Source organism: Bufo bufo, chromosome 7 (genome assembly GCF_905171765.1).
Source record: "Bufo bufo chromosome 7, aBufBuf1.1, whole genome shotgun sequence".
Classification (NCBI taxonomy): Eukaryota; Metazoa; Chordata; class Amphibia; order Anura; family Bufonidae; genus Bufo; species Bufo bufo.
In genome coordinates this window covers 199,091,941-199,113,004 of record NC_053395.1, presented here as the reverse complement: position 1 = coordinate 199,113,004, position 21,064 = coordinate 199,091,941, and the positions used below count along the sequence as shown (strand labels likewise).

General features: G+C 42.0%; 2 protein-coding genes across 5 annotated transcripts in view; one reads left to right on the top strand and one right to left on the bottom strand.

Moving 5' to 3' along the window:
* The window catches only part of MARCHF7 (membrane associated ring-CH-type finger 7), a 43,769-nt gene extending 42,176 nt beyond the window's left edge, over positions 1–1,593 (top strand). For all 4 annotated transcript variants that reach the window (XM_040440314.1, XM_040440313.1, XM_040440311.1 and 1 more), the window contains 2 exons: positions 336–384; positions 627–1,593. In XM_040440314.1, coding sequence (XP_040296248.1) covers positions 336–384; positions 627–661 — 84 coding nt within the window. In that variant the 3' untranslated portion in view covers positions 662–1,593. The remainder of the gene's footprint in view (positions 1–335; positions 385–626) is intronic.
* Positions 1,594–2,777: 1,184 nt separating this feature from the next.
* Positions 2,778–19,445, bottom strand: CD302 (CD302 molecule). Its single transcript, XM_040440315.1, has 6 exons — positions 19,215–19,445; positions 16,387–16,494; positions 13,655–13,777; positions 11,607–11,774; positions 7,567–7,596; positions 2,778–3,028 (listed from the first exon to the last, which is right to left on the bottom strand). Exons 1-6 carry the CDS (start codon positions 19,342–19,344, stop codon positions 2,844–2,846), a joined length of 744 nt encoding a protein of 247 aa, XP_040296249.1. The 5' UTR covers positions 19,345–19,445; the 3' UTR covers positions 2,778–2,843.
* Positions 19,446–21,064: the final 1,619 nt, after the last annotated feature.

Below are 21,064 nucleotides of genomic sequence, written 5' to 3'. Positions count from 1 at the left end.
GTATTCTGTTTGTCCATATTGCCTCCTGCTGACTGGATTCCTTTTTTCCATCACATTTATACACTGCTCGTTTCCAGAAGATATAAATGTCCTGCAGCGGTAGCCGTGCTTGCGCAATATAGGAAAGCCTCTCTCATTGCTTGGACTGAGTGTGCCAGTGCTTTTTCCTATAATGTGCAAGCGTGACCACTGCTGCTGGATTGTAGGGTGGTCATAACTCCTGGAAACGAGCAGTGTATAGTGTTGGAAAAATCCAATTTTTTTTTTTTTTTTATAATTGCCACTTGTGTGCAGTTTTTAAAACACTCCTCTTCTGTACTTTTTTATCTTTTCAGTTCATTAACCTTGCCAGGACCCTTCAAGCACACATGGAAGATCTTGAAAGTAAGTTGTCACTTGTTTAGTCCCAGGCAGACACCAGTCAAAATGAATGATGTAAGGCGAGCATAGCAGTCCTATTTCTTATATGCAATTTCATTGGGATACATCTTTGCATTTTGTGGTGTACTATATCATTATAGGAGTTGTGTAATTGGAAGTGTAAGCTGTGTATATCCTATGTAGCGTAACCCCAGTTTTCTGGCTTGACTGTTTCTAAGGTTCATGCTTTTATTTTCTCTTTTTAGCATCTGAAGATGATTCAGAGGATGAAAGGGTGTGAAGATCGGCACATCAATCTAGGACTTAACGAGGCCTTCTAAATTTAAGTCTATCTACTTACATATGTACTTCATTGCTTCTATTTGTTCAGACTATGCCTAAGCTTGGCATTCCTGTCGCTCACTGTTTTGCTATCTGTTGCACTTGAGCAATGTTCTAGTCTCCAACAACAAAAATCTCTCCCAAGATCCAGCTTGGCCTCTTGAACCTTTAATTCATGCTTTCTGCCTTCATTTTCTGGAAGCTGTGACTGTTTGCTGCAATATATGTCTTGTTTTGTTTCCTTTTTTTATGTGTGATGTAACCGGAACTTTTGCTCTAACCATGTTTTAATTCAGCCATGTCACCTGCACATAGTGAAGGGGGCACGCAACAATTTGAGTTTACCTAATCTGTTTTCTTGACTTGAATGGCCTCATGAGGCGCCATGATACTGAAGGCCTCAGTCATAATGGGCCAAGCCAATATTCAGCCTACCAAACTGCCTCTGCTCTGTAATTAAAGGGTACTCCACGAAGAGTAGCGACTTTATTGTGTGAATCAGGGGGAGGGGATAAACTATTATAAAATATATCAATGTGGTTGTTTATGGGATGAAGCCCCCCACGCCTTATCTTGCAGGCTCTTGTTTTATAGACCGTCTTTGCCTCCAGTGTTGACTGTTTAATATGAGGTTTTGTACTTTTCTTTTTTTCTTCAGATCTGCCTTCTACTGATTTAGTATGAGGTCATTAGTTTGAAGCTGTGACTCTGACTTTTTTTTTTTTTTTTTTCAGATTCAGTATATAGCACATTTTACAATACAAAAATAACTGAAAAAAGAAAAATGATTTTAAACACTTGTAATTGCTAAAATTGTAGACCCCTGTATATTCACTTTAAATGCACATTGATGTTTTAGTGGTATGGTAAACAATAAAGACAATGTATGGATCTGCTGACTCCTTTTATTTGCTAACACATCCTTCATAAACTTCACATTTACAATGTAACAAACCTTGATCTTTTGCAACCCCATTTAAATGAATGGCTACACATCCAATCTACAAAATGCTGATCAGATACGGACCGGAACTACAGTTGTGTATGTGAGCTCTTAGATCAGGGTGGGCAACATGCGGTACTCTAGCTGTTGTCAAACTACAATTCCCAGCATGCTCCATTAATTTCTGAGCAGAGCAAGCATGCCTGCTGGAGTCGTAGTTTCACAACAGCTGGTGCCACAGGTTGCCCACCTCTGCCTTAGATGTCTCCCGAACAGTCGTTTACCTATTCTATTCCTCCTGATCACCCCATACACATGCAGGCTTGCTTTGACAGAGCAGGGTATTTAACCTTCCTATTGATGTGCAGTACCTTGCATGTCACTTCTATAGTCCTTGCACCTAATGAATCAAACCTTTGTAAGAACCAATTCTGATTCCACGTTAATCTTGTAAGTTGCACTGGAAACCTGAGATGGACTTAAAAGATGCGTTATCTACTGCAAGCAATGTCATGGAGTCTTAATGGGTTTTATTCTTGGACAAACACATCAGCACATAAGTGATCAGATTGTTGGGGCCCACAATTTTTGAGAACAGAGGTCCCATGCTTGTGTCACCCATTTGAAAGGACCTGAGCTCAAGCAGGTGCAGCGCTGTACCTCCGGCAGTCCATAGCATTGAATGGAGCAGTAGTGTGCGTGCTCAACTGCCACTCCATTCAAATGGGGGTTCTAGGAGCCAGACCCAATAACTTGTAACCTATCCTGTAGATATTGAGAAATTGGCATTCTGGGAACCCATTAAGAGGGCTAATTGGATAAGTTTTGGCAAATTTGGCTATTTCACTGAACTTCGAGAAGAAAATTGATTGCATTGCTTTCTATTGTATGCAGCAGGAGCAATGATGGGGAATGGTGATCATGCTGCCCCCTGTCCTTTAACCCCCTCAGATGCTGTGTTCAACGCTGATTGTGGCATCTGTGACTCATTCAGCTGCTCAGGTGTTAATTATACAAATTTTATTTAGTTTTTTTAAAGTGTAAATTTTTTACTTTCAGCTACCATTTTAGTAAAACTTTAATTTGTACCACACAGGGCGAGGAAATCAGGCTTTGACTTTTTTTCCCTGAAATTCGGATCGAAGTCTACTTAGGTTTCCTCAACACTAGTCAGAATACCCATTTTCTATAGATAATTTTAGGCATAGTCTTCTGTCTCCATTGTGTCTACCAGAACGGCATCATCACTGTATGGGAGGACTTCAGCCCTGTATAGTCCATTGGACCAGTTCTTCTTCCTCTTGTAAAATACTACTGCTAGGGATAATCCTAGGACAATTATGGCAAATGTGGTGATCAGAGTAATCATCAAGGCTTTCTTATCTGCAAAAGAAACACAAGCAATTGTGTATAATGGGTTGGTTGTGAAAAGGTAAAAAAAAATCAGCTAAATTTTAGTATCCTCAGCAACAGATGTGAAACACAGTATGTATAGCCCATTATGCTCCTAATCACACACTAACACCTTGCTACCTAAATGTTCGATGATCAAATCTCAGGCTTGGAATGAAATGGTGGAGGTTTGTGAATGGCACAGTAAACTTTTTTTCATTTTGTCCACCATGACAGCTTAACCATGAGATTGACCCCTTGACCTCTGTAGGGGCAGGAACACAGTTTAAAAGGCCACCACCCACTCTCACCCTCAGTGTTTCCTGTCCCTTTGGGGCACCTCACTGAGACCTCCTGTGGGAGGTGAATATTTTTTTGTTTTTACGTGTTAGGCTTTTGCTCTGCCCTCCTGTGGGTTTATTCTAAAGCTGAGGACAACATATGGGAGTAGATCTTGTCCCTGTAAATTGGGGGCCTCCTTCTCTCTTTCGGTGAAGCTGACCGTGCAAATACAGGACATGCTGCACACTGACCTCAGCGTGAGGCTGCAGTGCTGTAACCTGTTGCTGGCCTGTGTGTGGGGGCAGAGCTTGGAACCCACGTGTGCGCGCGCTCTGACTGATGCGACGCCAGCAGGTAAAAAAGCAGCAAATTCAAACAGCACACCGCTACCTCCAGTGTGGTGTTTCTTCTCCATAGGATGTCAGCCGCTGCAGGCCAGATGGATCTTACAGACCCCCCCCCCCCCCCCCTCCTCTCGGCTACTCCAACCGTGAGTTCCCCTCTGGGGAGTATGTGTATCACTTTTTGACATGCTTATGTGTATGGTCTCCTGATACCTGGTTGCTCCTCCCTCTTATAGGGAGTTAAAGAGCCCAGTGTTAAATCCAGAGTCTCTAGATGTGCGACTTGTACAAAGAGACTTCCTGAAAACCATAAAAAGCTCTGTCAATCTTGTATTAATGAGCTTGTAAAAGAGCAATCATCGATCCTTATGGAAGTAAAACCCATGATCCAGAACGAAATAAAATCCTCCCTGGCCTCCCTCAGATCCGTTCCTCCTGCTCCACCTACAAAAAAAATAATCTAAGGTGTCCGTTCCATCCTCCTCTGAAGCAGAGGACATGGAAGCCTCTAGACAGAACATTGATATGGATGTTCTGTCAGAGGGAGAAATTACGGAAGATATGGAGGAATTATTGGGAGCTGTAAGAACTACCATGGGCATTGAGGACATACAGAAGAGGAAATTGGGGAGGTGGAGCTATCAAAAAAGGCGGGAAGGGCAGAGGTTTCCTGCTCAATCCCCAGAATAAACAATCTGACAAACTGATGCCAAAGTTGGGAAGGTTGAGAAGTTTTCTATCCCAGTGGCAATCCCTGGGCCTTGGACATTATTAAAAAACGGTTACAGGATAGAATTCTCCTCAACCACTCTAAAGAAATTCAGAATAACCTCAGACAGCCAGAGCGTGTTAGAAAAAGATTTGGCAGGGAGCCCTCGAATTAATAGACTCAAGTCGCTGAGCTAGAAAAGGGAAAATGTTGTTATGCAAATATTTTTCTAGTCCAAAAACCCAGACTGATCTTCCCGTACCATTATAAATCTAAAAGGGTTAAACAAAGCCATTACCTATAGAAAATTCAAGATGGAGTCTATTTCTTCCATTATTCCTCTAATCAAAAACGAAGCTTTCATGTCATCCATAGATCTAAAGGACGCCTATTACCACGTCAACTCTCGTTCGTAGACGATGGTGTGGTAAACCATTTTTCAGTTCACTGCTCTACCCTTCGGGATATCTTCCAGTCAAACGGATTACCTAATTCACCAATTTAGGCTGGTTAATCTGAAAAAAATCTTGTCTAGCACCATCCACTCAAATAAAATTCCTAGGGGTGATGCTAGATTCTATTACCCAAATGTCATCTCTACCAAAAGAAAAGTTGGTATCATTCAGGGGAAAGCTAAAGCGTTTCCAATCCCAAAGTCGGTGTTCTATCAGGAGTACCATGAGCCTTCTGGGAACGATGACCTCGTGCATCACCGCAGTGGCATGGTGCCAGGCCCATACCAGGATAACGCAATCCTGGATACTAGGGAAGTGGGACAGAAAACAACCTTCCCTAGAGAAAAAGATAACCATCCCCTTTCGTGTAAAATCAGATTTGAACTGGTGGATGGAAAAAAAATTATCTGTCAAGGGGCGTAACCTGGTTAAAAGATCCAGATAATTACAGACGCAAGCGGTACGTGATGGGGAGCAAAGGTAGCCTCCTCAAACTGCCAAGGAAGATGGTAAAATGAGATGGGACAAAGATTATCGAATTACCGAGAATTGAGAGCTGTCTGGGAGACAAAGTATCCCAAGAACTATTATCTGGAAAACATCTAAAGATATTCTCTGACAATGTGACAGCTGTGGCCTACCTAAAACACCAGGGGGGCACAAGGTCTCCTAACCTAGGCAGAAAGAAACATACTGTCAGTCACAGCAACCCACCTAAAAGGTTCAAACAACATATAGGCCGACTACCTGAGCAGGAAAATTTTAGACCCAGGGGAATGGTCCCTAAATCAAGAAATTTTTCAGAGAATTTCAAAAAGATGGGGAGTTCCTCAAATAGAACTATTCGCGTCAAAGAACAACGCGAAGGTGGGGCGTTTCTGTACTCTAAATCCCAGAGAAGAGCCATGGGCAGTCTACGCCTTTTCAGTCAGGTGGACCTGGAACCTCGCTTATGCTTTTCCTCCCTGGGCCCTAATCCCGCGGGTACTGCAGAAAATAATAGCCGATCCTGTAATAGTAATACTGGTGGTTCCCTATTGGCCAAAAATAAATTGGTTCCCCGTCCTGAAGGAGTTAGCCTTGGAAGAGCCTTGGAAAATACCTCTCCAGAAGAACATTTTATCATAGGGCCCCATCCTTCACCAAAATCCCAGCCTGTTCAAATTATCAGCATGGATCCTAAGCGTGAGATCTTAGAAAGTAAAGGTCTTTCAGATAAGGTTATTAATACACTAAAATCCAGTAGGAAAAGTGTTACTTCTACAATCTATCTCAAGATCTGAAAAAATACTGCAGTTGGCTGGCACAAGATTCCCCAATGAATTCTACCCCGAATATCGAGAAGATTTTAGATTTTCTCCAGAGGGGGCTGGATATGGGCCTCACACCCAGTACACTAAAAGTACAGATATCCGCCTTGGGGGCATGCTATGATACAGATTTAGTCAGCCATAGGTGGATAAGAAGATTTGTAAGAGCTGCTTCTAGATTAAGGCCATCTATAGCGCCAAGGATTCCCCAGTGGGATTTTAAACCCAGGACATTTCAATTAAACATCTTACTTTCAAAGCTGTGTTTCTAATAGCTATAACATCAGCTAGACGCCTGGGAGAGATTCAGGCTCTCTCCTGCCAAGAGCCCTATTTCTCTATCTTTCCAGACAGGATAGTTTTGAAACTGGATCCGGGTTTTCTTCCGAAAGCCGTCACGGATTTTCATAGAGACCAAGAAATCGTCCTCCCCTCTTTTCCGGGAGATGTAAAGAGTTCATCTAAGGAACAATTTCAACTCCTGCATGTCAGGGAGACCATTAAACAATACCTGGCGACAACAACATTTTTTCGAAGGGATGACAATCTCCTTATTCAGTTTGCTGGACATAACAAAGGTAGAAAAGCGTCCAAGGATTCTATAGGTTGCTGGATTAAGTCAACTATATCCAGGCCTTACTAGTCCCACAAATATAAGAGACCATTCCACAAGAGCAGTGGCTTCTTCATGGGCCGAAAGAGCGGGCGTTTCCCTGGACAAGATCTGTAGGGCTGCCACCTGCTCTAATGTAAATACATTCATAAGACACTACCGAGATTATAAGAGGGGCTAGAGTATGAAGTAATACTCAAAAAAAAATTAAAAATTTCAGGGCTGCACCTACTTGGTAATTTGTAAACACTGAGGGTGAGAGTGGGTGGTGGCCTTTTAAACTCTGTGTTCCTGTCCCTACAGAGGTCAAGGGGTCTATCTCATGGTTAAGCCGTCATGGTTGGATTCAAGGAAACAGAATTAGGGTGGGTTCACACTAGCATTAGAGATTCCGTTATGGCTTTCCGTTATAACGGAATCCATAAGACGGAAGGGCGGATCCGTTTTGCTGCCCATACACTTGCATTATGACTGAATGCAAAACGGACGCCTTTAAAAGGCATTCAGTTTGCTCCGTCCTAATAGAAGTCTATGGGAATCAAAACGGATCCGTCTGGTTCCCGTTATGCAAGACGGAAAACAAAGTCCTGTCGACAAGACTTTGTTTTCCGTCTTGCATAATGGGACCCAGACGGATCCGTTTTGTTTTCCCATAGACTTCTATTAGGACGGAGCAAAACGGAATGCCTCTTAAAGGCTTCTGTTTTGCATTCCATCCTATGGATTCCGTTATGTTCCGTTATAACCCTATTGGGCAGCCAGGGATAGTAAACTATGGTACTAAGTTAAAAAAAAAAACAAAAAAAACTTTCTTACCAAATGTCTTTGTGTTTCCTTTTGGGGTATCTAATGAGAAAAATAAAGAAAAATATTATAGAAATATACGCTAATATATACACATACATATACTGATTTTCTTTCCATGTGTTCTGGTTTTTTTTTTGTTTGTTTTTTGTTGTGCTTCCCATATGCTGGAGCATTCACTTCAATGGGTCAGTAAAAAATACTGAAATAACTCCATGTGTATTCCTGTTCCGCAAAAAAGATAGAACACGTCCTATTTTTGTCCATTTTGCATACAAGGATAGGCATTGTTACAATGGCTCCGCAAAAAAAGAAAATGATGCAATACGGAAGTCACACGGACATCATCCGTATTTATTTATTTTTTAGCCGACCGCAAAATACATACGCTCTTGTGCATGAGCCCTGAAGTGCCTGAAAACAGTGGTGATGTGCTTTTCAGTGAACGCTTTCAAATTGACTTATTGGCTGCACAGTTTTTCAGATAAACAGCCTTAATGCCCCTCAAACTGTGCGTCCATCAAGCAATGAATCTGAAAACCGCTGCAGGCAGCATTTAGCTTCCTTGCAGCCACGTGGATCCTTTACCCCAGGTCATTCACAGTTTAAAATATTTTACCGAATTTCTTTGTGTGTGTGTGTGTGTATATATATATATATATGTATATATATATATATATATATATATGTATATATATATATATACACATATATACACACAATCAGATTAACCCCTTAAAAGGGTTTTCTTTTTAAATTTTTTAAAACTGATTACCTATCCTCTCGACTGTTCTGAGAAGGCAGCGGACTCCTGTTAGCGCCACGGCTTTCTCGCAGCTCACCACTGTACATTGTATAGTGGCTGTGCTTGGTATCACAGCTGCTCTTAGACAATGTGAATGATGTCACTAGCCTAGGAAAAGCAGAGAGAAGGCTGCAGAGCTCACAGGAGCGCCGCTTCCTTCTTAAACGGCTGATGGGGGGTCCTGGGTATCACACGTGCTTTTTTTCTGGCACATGGACCATGTGCCAGAAAAAAAAAATCGACATCTGCAAGGTGTAGATTTCTGGTGTAATTTGCTCCAGTTTTCTGGCACAAGTATTGTTATATTTATTCAAGCCCAATGGGCCCTGCCTAACCACTCTTAGCAAAGTGGCGGTCCTTTTAAAAAATTTTTTTTTTTTTTTGTGTGACATCAGTGGCTATTTTTTCATATTTTTCCTGCAGTAATAAACGTGTCAATAGAATTACTTTCATAAGGGATAAATTGTAAAAAAAAAAAAAAAAAAAAAGCCCAGCATATAGAATTTACCTGTTTGTTTTTAACTTTTATATGTTCAAAAATGCTGCCGACAGATACATTAAACTTTGTGGTAAACTATTGTGAAGTCTGTATACACAGGGGGTTCATGTGCCGGCCTAAGTCCAAAGGAAGGCATTTCACTAACTTGTTGCGTCATTGCCTGGGTGCCAGAAAATGAATGAGCTGATATACAGGGAGTGCAGAATTATTAGGCAAATGAGTATTTTGACCACATCATCCTCTTTATGCATGTTGTCTTACTCCAAGCTGTATAGGCTCGAAAGCCTACTACCAATTAAGCATATTAGGTGATGTGCATCTCTGTAATGAGAAGGGCTGTGGTCTAATGACATCAACACTCTATATTAGGTGTGCATAATTATTAGGCAACTTCCTTTCCTTTGGCAAAATGGGTCAAAAGAAGGACTTGACAGGCTCAGAAAAGTCAAAAATAGTGAGATATCTTGCAGAGGGATGCAGCACTCTTAAAATTGCAAAGCTTCTGAAGCGTGATCATCGAACAATCAAGCGTTTCATTCAAAATAGTCAACAGGGTCGCAAGAAGCGTGTGAAAAAACCAAGGCGCAAAATAACTGCCCATGAACTGAGAAAAGTCAAGCGTGCAGCTGCCAAGATGCCACTTGCCACCAGTTTGGCCATATTTCAGAGCTGCAACATCACTGGAGTGCCCAAAAGCACAAGGTGTGCAATACTCAGAGACATGGCCAAGGTAAGAAAGGCTGAAAGACGACCACCACTGAACAAGACACACAAGCTGAAACGTCAAGACTGGGCCAAGAAATATCTCAAGACTGATTTTTCTAAGGTTTTATAGACTGATGAAATGAGTGAGTCTTGATGGGCCCGTGGCTGGATTGGTAAAGGGCAGAGAGCTCCAGTCCGACTCAGACGCCAGCAAGGTGGAGGTGGAGTACTGGTTTGGGCTGGTATCATCAAAGATGAGCTTGTGGGGCCTTTTCGGGTTGAGGATGGAGTCAAGCTCAACTCCCAGTCCTACTGGCAGTTTCTGGAAGACACCTTCTTCAAGCAGTGGTACAGGAAGAAGTCTGCATCCTTCAAGAAAAACATGATTTTCATGCAGGACAATGCTCCATCACACGCGTCCAAGTACTCCACAGCGTGGCTGGCAAGAAAGGGTATAAAAGAAGAAAATCTAATGACATGGCCTCCTTGTTCACCTGATCTGAACCCCATTGAGAACCTGTGGTCCATCATCAAATGTGAGATTTACAAGGAGGGAAAACAGTACACCTCTCTGAACAGTGTCTGGGAGGCTGTGGTTGCTGCTGCACGCAATGTTGATGATGAACAGATCAAAACACTGACAGAATCCATGGATGGCAGGCTTTTGAGTGTCCTTGCAAAGAAAGGTGGCTATATTGGTCACTGATTTGTTTTTGTTTTGTTTTTGAATGTCAGAAATGTATATTTGTGAATGTTGAGATGTTATATTGGTTTCACTGGTAAAAATAAATAATTGAAATGGGTATATATTTGTTTTTTGTTAAGTTGCCTAATAATTATGCACAGTAATAGTCACCTGCACACACAGATATCCCCCTAAAATAGCTAAAACTAAAAACAAACTAAAAACTACTTCCAAAAATATTCAGCTTTGATATTAATGAGTTTTTTGGGTTCATTGAGAACATGGTTGTTGTTCAATAATAAAATTAATCCTCAAAAATACAACTTGCCTAATAATTCTGCACTCCCTGTAGGTCTGAGCTATGATTTAGGGTCCGCCTACACATGTCATGCAACATTTCATGTAATGATTACACTAAAAGAGAAAAAGGCTAGCACAAATGGCAATGAATATAAACTTTATTATAATCTCAAAAAAAGACAGAGAATCCGATAAAAAACAATGATGAACAATACAATGGTGGATGAAGGACACACAGGATAAAAACGAAACACCACACTGGACAATATGTAAACCAATACTGACAGGGTAACAAAGGTACTAAGTAATAGGTAAATAACCCAAAGTGGGCATATAATACGTGGACCCAGTCAGAGCCGTCAACACAATACTAAAACCAGATACAGTACATGAGTATAAAGTGCATGGTACATTGTACATGGATAATATAATGAGCGGTTCACAGAAAAAAAAAAAAAAAGACAAATACCAGAATGGTGTATATGACCCCCTGAGGAAGCTTACGCGAAACGTGCATTAGGGCTCTCTGGATCACCATTCTGGTATTTGTCATTATTTTTTCAGTGAACCGTTCATTATATTATCCATGTATATTATCCATATTTAGCTAAATCCATGTCTAGCCAGAGCTGCATTAAAAACATCCAGCCAACTAGTATCCTGCTCTGTACTAAATGGGAACTGCACTAACAACAAAATGCCGACATGCTGCTTCTGTACATGTGCGGCTACATGGCCACGAATCATGTAATTCAGGAATGCCCAACCACTTTCTGAGTTTTGGAAAAACATCAGAACTTCGTCCATTTCCGTAACTTTGGCTTCCCTGGCCGGTACTTACTGAAAGGCTGAGATGGAACAACCCCTTTAACTAAAGTTAACTAATCAGATAAATCCCTTTGAAATCAATGGTAGCTTTATTGGAAATAGGAAAACATATAAACAAATGCCAATGTGAACAAAGCCAAAAAGGGCAATGTAAGCAATCTGTTCTCATGTGTACATTTATGTAAAACATAATATCATGAATAATAAAAGTGAAGGCTGCAGATACTCACATTTGCACAGGACTGCTGATGCAGTGAAGTGATCGCAGTCAGTGACGCCCCACAGTCCGCTCTGTGTATTCATTTCCACACAAGTGTCTAAGTTATTGTCGGCTAATTCTACTTGTCCCCAATTTAAGAAGGTCACTTCAGACTTGTCCAACCATTTCAGGGAATTGTCTGCGAAAGATACAAGAAGTCTATGTCAGTAATGTCATTGTATATTTAGGACCAGGGATGGGATCAGATCCGAGGCGATCAGCAGAGGTTTACTTGATCCCACAGGACTGTGATCCTTTCCCGTCCATGGCAGTAAATATAGTATACAGTCAGGTCCATAAATATTAGGACGTCGATACAATTCAAACATTTTTGGCTCTATACACCACCACAATGGATTTTGAATGAAACGAACAAGATGTGCTTTAACTGCAGACTGTCAGCTTTAATTTGAGGGTATTTACATCCAAATCAGGTGAACGGTGTAGGAATTACAACAGTTTGCATATGTGCCTCCCACTTGTTAAGGAACCAAAAGTAATGGGACAATTGGCTTCTCAGCTGTTCCATGGCCGGGTGTGTGTTATTCACTCATTATCCCAATTACAAGGAGCAGATAAAAGGTCCAGAGTTCATTTCCAGTGTGATATTTGCATTTGGAATCTGTTGCTGTCAACTCTCAAGATGAGATCCAAAGAGCTGTCACTATCAGTAAAGCAAGCCATCATTAGGCTGAAAAAACAAAACAAACCCATCAGAGAGATGGCAAAAACATTAGGCCTGGCCAAAACAACTGTTTGGAACATTCTTAAAAAGAAGGAACGCACCGGTGAGCTCAGCAACACCAAAAGACCCGGAAGACCACGGAAAACAACTGTGGTGGATGACCAAAGAATTCTTTCCCTGGTGAAGAAAACACCCTTCACAACAGTTGGCCAGATCAAGAACACTCTCCAGGAGGTAGGTGTATGTGTGTCAAAGTCAACAATCAAGAGAAGACTTCACCAGATGTAAACCATTGGTGAGCCTCAAAACCAGGAAGGCCAGATTAGAGTTTGCCAAACGACATCTAAAATAGCCTTCACAGTTCTGGAACAACATCCTATGGACAGATGAGACCAAGATCAACTTGTACCAGAGTGATGGGAAGAAAAGAGTATGGAGTAAGGAAAGGAACTGCTCATGATCCTAAGCATACCACCTCATCAGTGAAGCATGGTGGTGGAAGTGTAATGGCGTGGGCATGTATGGCTGCCAATGGAACAGGTTCTCTTGTATTTATTGATGATGTGACTGCTGACAAAAGCAGCAGGATGAATTCTGAAGTGTTTCGGGCAATATTATCTGCTCATATTCAGTCAAATGCTTCAGAACTCATTGGACGGCGCTTCACAGTGCAGATGGACAATGCCCCAAAGCATACTGCAAAAGCAACCGAATAATTTTTTAAGACAAAGAAGTGGAATGTTATGCAATGGCCAAGTCAATCACCTGACCTGAATCCGATTGAGCATGCATTTCACTTGCTGAAGACAAAACTGAAGGGAAAATGTCCCAAGAACAAGCAGGAACTGAAGACAGTTGCAGTAGAGGCCTGGCAGAGCATCACCAGGGATGAAACCCAGCGTCTGGTGATGTCTATGCGTTCCAGACTTCAGGCTCTAATTCACTGCAAAGGATTTGCAACCAAGTATTAAAAAGTGAAAGTTTGATTTATGATTATTATTCTGTCCCATTACTTTTGGTCCCTTAACAAGTGGGAGGCACATATGCAAACTGTTGTAATTCCTGCACCTTTCACCTGATTTGGATGTAAATACCCCCAAATTAAAGCTGACACACATTGTTCGTTTCATTTCAAATCCATTGTGGTGGAGTATAGAGCCGAAAATGTTACAATTGTGTCGATGTCCCAATATTTATGGACCTGACTGTATATGTCTCATATACAGAGCCATAATACATCACAATATATGGCGCAGTGGTCACAGGTGCTCGGCCAGTTTCATAGGTACAAATCTGCTGACAGGTGCAGTGGTCACATTGTGTAGGTGTCTTACCATCGCTGTCATAAAACATGCCCAGTAAGACTTCTCTCGGACCTTTCCACTTTGTTTGAAACGTTTTAACCAAGAATGAATTCTCCTCCTTTGATCCAATGCTTATAATTTCAGCGCCATTATCTGAAGGACACGTACAGAAAGACAGACATGAAATAAATGCATGGACATACAAGGTATGCTCACATTTCTCACACATTTAGTGGCTTCATCGTTAGATTTAGTTTACTGTAAAGGGGTTGTCCCGTGAAAAATATTCTACATTTTTCAAACCAGCACCTGGCTCCGAATACGTTTGTAATTGCATGTAATTAAAAATGTTGTATAGCCTGTGAGCTATTCAATGAAATCGGTCTATATAGAGCCACCTGCTGTTTGTTCACTTCCCTGAGGTGGTCGCACATGCTCACTTCCATCAGCTGCCACCAGCCAGATCTACTGTTAGAAGTTATGACAGCTGCAGCAGAAAGGACATGCCCCCCAAGCTACCAGCTTGAAATAAATCTAGCAGAGCAATGAATGGGTAGGTCTCTGGATCCATGCGAGGTACAGGGCTGGTTCCAGCTTTGTTAGAAAGATTGTCATGTACTATATATATACAGTATATATATATATATATATATATATATATATACACACACATAATTTTTCTTTCTCCAGTCATCCTATAGTACTTATTATATATATTTTTAAAATTAAATATAAATATTTTTGTCTCTTTCGGAAATAGGCACACTACCTTCCTGTTTTGTCTGTCTAGGCCAGGGATGCCCAACCTGCGGCCCTCCAGCTGTTGTAAAACTACAACTCGCACCATGCCCTGCTGTAGGCTGATAGTTGTTGGCTGTCCAGACATGCTGGGAGTTGTAGTTTTTAAACAGCTGGAGGGCCGCAGGTGGGCATACCTGGTCTAGGCGGTCCATCACGGTGTGTGTGTGCTGTATGGTAGATGCAATAAACTGGACCTTATGGTCAGAAGTGTCCATAGACAGTCTGTAGGAAGTGATTGAGGGCAGCGCCTCCCCGGAGATCAGGTAGTGGCAGGGAGCTGAATACAGAGACATATCTATGCTTACACTGTTACGACCAGGTATAATCTGCCTGGTACGACGTAAATCCACTGCCATTTTTAATTCTTACACTCAGTTCACACCTGAGCCTTTTTTCAGCGCGTTCCTACGCGCTGTAAAACGCACAACAAGGAGAAACCAATGCTTCCCTATGGGAATGGTTCTCACCTGGGCGTTTTACAGCGTACGATCGCGCTGTAAAACGCCCGACGCTCAAACAAGTACTTGAGCGTTTTTTTGGGCGTTTGTCGCGCGTTCCCGTACATAGACTTTCGGGAACGCGCGACAATGTGTGTTCGCTTGTCTCTGTATGCGCGCTTGGAAACGCCCGTACAATCGCTCATACATAGCGCTCCTTTCAGAACGCTCTGGTGTGAACCCAGCGTTAGCGTTACAAAGGGGAGACAATTAGAAATTAACTATATCATTTCTAAAGGTTTTGGATGGTTGGGGCTACAGTTAGGTTGCTGATAACATGAAGCAGGACTACCTGCAGTACGTATACAGTGATGTCAGCTTTCGACAAGCCCTACAATAGGCTGATTAAAAAAACACCCATTCCCGCTGGGACTCCCATCGACCATCTGAAAACTGTCGGGAAACCTGGCAGTAGGTGTTCAGTTTCCCTGCAGCGCCACCATTGGAGAAACTAAGCATTACATTGTGCCCATTCACTTCAGTGGGTTGTTTGTGTGATGCAGGACAGGTCCTCCAGAGTCAGAGACGTTCTTAGTAACTCTCTTTTGACTCTGACCAAGAAATGAGGATCCTAAACAGAGGACCCACCTCAATTAAAAGAATTGTCCTATGGCAAAAACGTATACCCTATCCACAGGATCGGGACTAAGGGGGTCATTTATTAAACAGAAATACGACTAAATTAGGCGCATTTCTGGTGCAGATTGCGACTTCTCTCCATTCACCCCAGGTCTAAAGAAGTGGCGGGGAAGGGAACGGCATTTTCAATTTGCAATTTTTTGTATAAAAAAAGGCGTACAAAATGGTCTAAATGTAAGACAGCAAGGAATCTGTCTTACATTTAGAAGCGACGGTGGATCCCCCGAAATTATGTAGAGAGGCCGGCACCTCTTCATGAGTCCGGTGGATCCACCGCCAGGTATAGGGCTTATTAAGACCTATTAATAAATGTGCCCCTTAGTGTCTGAGATAGGGAATAGGTGAAATGTCTGGTGGAGGTCTGATCATATGGAAATGTGCTTTCTAAACTGGACGACCCCTTTAACGTGTAACGTGTTACCAGATACCTGCTTCTGACTAGCTGGGAGGTGACACGTAATACCCCATATGTGATGTCACAGAACCAGGATGTCTTACTTTTTACCCCCACAAATACTTTTTGATGCTTTTGGGGAAAAGCTTTCTAGTGGATGTAATTCAGTTCTGGAACTCTGAATTCCGGACACTGATGATCTAATTGAACAGGACTTGTCATTGCGACAGATAACGGGAATTTAGGATTTATTTATTTTTTTAAAGGCATGAGTTGCGACACTGATATTTTTCTCGTCTGTTGGCAGACAGGCGAGTAATGTCCTTGGTCCATCTCCAATGAAAAATACTTCGTATTTTGTAAAATACAAACCCCACAGCTCTACAATCTTTCAAGCTTGTACAAAATCACGTCATCGTGGGGCTTCTTACCTTTGCAAAGTCCTCGCGCAGGTTCAATGCTTCGCAAATTCTCCTTTGTTACATCGACAAGTGTGTAACAACTGCTGTTAAATTCCTCCCATAATTTAGAAGGACACGCTGCATAACAGATGAAGACACAATTTACGAAAAAAATCATAATAAACATAATTACTAGCAATAATTTATAACAGGTCTATGATTTGCTAAGGGCGTAAGGCGTGCTACCTTCTTGTATGTTCGTGGAGAGGTTCGGTCACATCCCCTCGCTCTGGTGGGGGCTTAGAAATAACATGTGGCTGGTAGTTAATTGCATAACTTTTTAATTAATTTTAACAAATTTTTTTTTTTTTTTTTTTTTCTTGTTCTTCTGCATTTTGGGTTGGTCAATGTTCCACAAAATTATTATTATTTTTTTTTAAATGGGTTTTTCAGGATTTAGATGAATTTTCATTACATTTTGCTGTGATGATTAGCCACTGTAATCACTTTTTAGCATTTTCAGCGGCGCACCAATTGTTGGGGACACGGCAAACCACGAACCCTTTGTGTGCCTTTTATAAAAGGGTCATCATATAAGGGGCAACCCATTCTTTCCATCTCAAGATCACCTTGTCTGGTGAAACATGCAGTGTTTGAGAGTCAGGTTCGTTGAGAGTCATGACTGTTTAAGGACCCGTACACACATAAACCTGCTTTGGCAGGTTTTTTTTGCCTCAAAAATGCCATAAAAAAATAAAATAAAGCACCATTGTTTCAACATGCTGCATTGAAAAAAAAAATATATATATATATACACACACACACACACACACAAGACACATATGTGTCCATTTAAAATTTCACATTGATTTTCAACTAACATATGCAATTGCCATTTTCTTGCGCATTACAAAAAAAACAAAAGACATGTAAAAAAAAAATTGGCAAAAATCTGGAAAAAACTGTGTGGGTGAATCCAGGCTAACAGTATTAGATCTGACCTTGTGGAAAAAAAAATATATATATATTTTCAGGGATCCATATAATGCTCTGCTTATATAAATTTCTCTTTTTGCTTTCCGTCAGAGGTTCCAGTATATTTGATGGCAAGATTAATATAATCTGCAGAATTATTCTTGCTGACAGAAATACAATATGTAGTGTCACATTGATCCGCTGGTCTCTTCCACTCACTAAACTGTGCGGACGTCTACATTTCATGTAGAGAAGTGGTAATGAAGCAGCAAAGTGATGGCGGCAGGGGGCAGGTTTTTTTGAGCAGGGGCAGCCTGAGCTTGTCGAGGATGGGAATTCATGGGCGCGTGTACACACAGTAAATTTTTTCCAAAGGTGACATAACAGTGCCAGCTGCGCTAACCTGACAACACAGACTCCACCTTTTTATCATCTCATTTTTAGGTTCAAATTTTGTGCTCAGTAATTTCTTAATACATCTTTTTGGAGTAGGTGGGGGTCTCCATGATTTACATATTGATGACCAATCCTTAGGATAGGTCATCAATATGAGATCGGCGGGGGGTCCCAAAAGTCAGACCCCCGCCAATCAGCTGTACAAAGAAGCCTTGGCCCTCCTTTAGAGTCTAGTCCTCTTTCTAGGCAATGTAACATCATGTTCACTGGTCACATGGCCTAGTCGCAGATCAGTCCCGTTCAAGTGAATAGCAATCACAGCCGCTATCAAATGGATGGCGTCGTGTTTGGTATTGCAGCCCAGGCCCATGTGACCGAAGAGCGTGATGTCACTGGCCTAGGAACAGGCGGCAGTGGGCCTCATCAGACAGCTGATCGGCGGGGGTACAGGGAGTCGGACGTCGATCTCATATGGATAGTAAATCTGTTCCAGTATTCAAGTTTTTATATGAGTGTAGGTTTACACCTCCGATTAAGGGCTCATGCCCACGAGCGTAAGCGCTCAGTGCCTGTGCTGCGGACTGCAAATTGCGGTCCGCAATGCACGGGCTCGATCGTGGGGCAGCCGCATGCGGATGGCAGACCCATTCACTTGAATGGGGTCCAAGATCCGCATCCGACGGTCCGTGCCACCAAAAAAGTAGTGCATGCACTACTTTTATGCAGAACGGAACCCCACGGAAGCACTCCGTAGTGCTTCCGTTTCTTGGTTCCGTTCGGTACCACATCTCCAGATTTGCGGACCCATTCAAGTGAATGGGTCCACATCCGTGATGCGGTTGGCACGCAGCCGGTGCCACTTGTATTGCGGACCCGCCGTATGCAACGGGGCAACGACAGTGGGAATGAGCCCTAACTTAACAGATCTGGCCTTTAACATCGGATCCCATTAAATATAATAGGATCCAGCCAGTTTCTAGCATGAGTGCTGGGTTTCGGCCGGACAAATAAACGCTGCATGCATTGCTTTGTGTCCTGCAAAACCCATTATAGTCATTGGGGTCCGCCGGCATATACAGTAAGCTTTGGCAGGCTATTCTCTGCTGGGTCAGGTCAGTTAGTGCTAATGCACACGAACGTATTTTCTTTCTGTGACCGTTGCGTTTGTTTTGCAGACCGTATGCGGAACCATTCATTTCAATGGGTCCGCAAAAAAAAAAAAAAAATGGAAGTTACTCCGTGTGTATTGCTTTTCAGTATGTCCATACGTCCGCTCCGCATAAAAATAGAACATGTCCTATTATTGTCCACATTATGGACAAGGATAGTACTGTTCTATTAGGGGCCAGCTGTTCCGTTCTGCAAAATACGGAATGCACACGGACATCATCCGGACCGCAAAATACATACAGTCGTGTGCATGAGCCCTTAAACAGAGGTGTGAACCAACACTAACCTAGTAACAACAGCCATGTTGTATCACTTACCATGTCGTTCTTGTCCAGCAACAGACTGACCAGACAAACAGCAGACCGCAGAGCACAGACAGATAAGAAGCACAGTCCTTGTTTGTCGATTATTGATCTCAGCAGCCAGACAAGATAACGTTCTCCTCATCCCGGCCCTGGATGTACCCCTATATCTGGAGCAAGGACCCCTATCGCAGCAGAGCTCTGGCCGTTGCCTGGAATCTAACTAAATATCAATTGCACAATAATGTAAAAAAAAAAACTGTTTGTGAGTGACTAGGAAGGAGGGGGACGGGATACGACTACTCACTCATCTGTAAACATTTTTGTTTTAAAGAGATATTACACATTTTATAGACAAGTAGGTTTCGAAAGGGAATTTGCCTACCTAAAAATAAAAGAACATTAAACATAAAACAATACAAAATTCTAGCCACACTCACTCCACTATTGCGGGGGTTGTCCCCCATAGACCTACTTTTTGCCCCTTCTATCAAAGCTTATGCCATAAAGGTGACATATCAAGGCATCATAAAAAATAAAAAATAAATCTATGACATCATAAAAAAATTCAAATTAAGGATCTGGGAGGACTACTGGTCCTCATTGAAGAGATCCAGGTTGTGTATGGAGACTTAGCAATGCTTCATGGGAAAAGTATGCAAATTAGTTCCCTGCAACGAAGAAAAATTTAAAGGGTTATCCCACTAGAACGCATCAACGATCCTTTAAAATCTGAGTGGTGGGGGTCTGACCTCTGGGAATCACCAGGGTTTTCCCCCCCTCCAAATGAACGGACAGATGGTCACTCCATTCAGCTCTATAGGACTTCTGAAGAGAAGCCGATTATAGCCCTTAAATTATACCCAGTGAATTATTCATAGAACATCTATAACCTTATGTCATTTCCGCCCATCCTGCTCTTTCATCATGGCAAAATATATCTATGAGCAATTGGAGCTGACCAAGGACAACATCGGCATGGACTTGTGAATGAAACCCACGCAAACAACATCTCCCAGTGTTTGCGTGGGTTTCCTCTGGTTACTCTGGTTTCCTTCCACACCCCAAAAGAAATAGGTAAACAGGCTTCCCAAAAGACTGTGTCTATGAGCCCCACTGGGGACAGGGAGGACAGAAGGAAACAAATGTCTCAGCTATAGTCAATAATATTTCTTTGTAGGAGTTAAACCAAATAGTAATGTTCAGTAAAAGATTTCAAATAGATTTTTCAAATTTGCTTTGACGAAAGAACTATTTTCTGTAGAGTGTCATGGAAATCTAGTTAAAGAGGTTCTCCGGTAACCTAAAACTGGCGCTTTGGTTCAAGAGCAGAACTCCCTTCTCCACTTCTGGTCCACCAGAGGTGTCATGTGAAGTCTATACTCACATTACTGTCGCTGGCCATTGATTGCCTGCAGTAGATGAGGTGGGGCACCATACCACGTCCAAGAGATAATGCAGGACTGCATCACTGACTTACCTATATAATTTGGCTGAACAAAAAAACAACAAACTTTGGTGCTACAGGAAGAGAATCCCACATCACAGATGTCATTTCCTAAGGTACCAAACGAATGCCATCAGGCAACAACAAATCCACACTGCCACCCTCTATAAACCTGTGTCTCAAGGTATTGCACATATCTAGACACCCTGATATTTAACAACTGTCTGCCCCACTCGATGGTGTCCAGGATCCTTATTCTAGGCCGTACTCATCCAGACATCACGTCAGACCACATTACTGCCGTCTCTCTTTCCAAGTCTGACTTCATCAAGGCAATCGCTTCCTAACTTTTTTTTTTTTGCATAAATCATTCATCATGTAGAATCGACTCAATATATTAATACTTGTACATTCAACA

Coding starts and splice junctions, on each gene's coding strand:
- CD302 (XM_040440315.1), bottom strand. CDS start 19,344: ATGAGGAGAACGTTATCTTGTCTGGCTGCTGAGATCAATAATCGACAA. Junction 16,495..19,214: donor TGCTGGACAAGAACGACATG/GTAAGTGATACA, acceptor TCTGTTATGCAG/CGTGTCCTTCTAAATTATGG. Junction 3,029..7,566: donor AGGAAACACAAAGACATTTG/GTAAGAAAGTTT, acceptor TTTCTTTTGCAG/ATAAGAAAGCCTTGATGATT.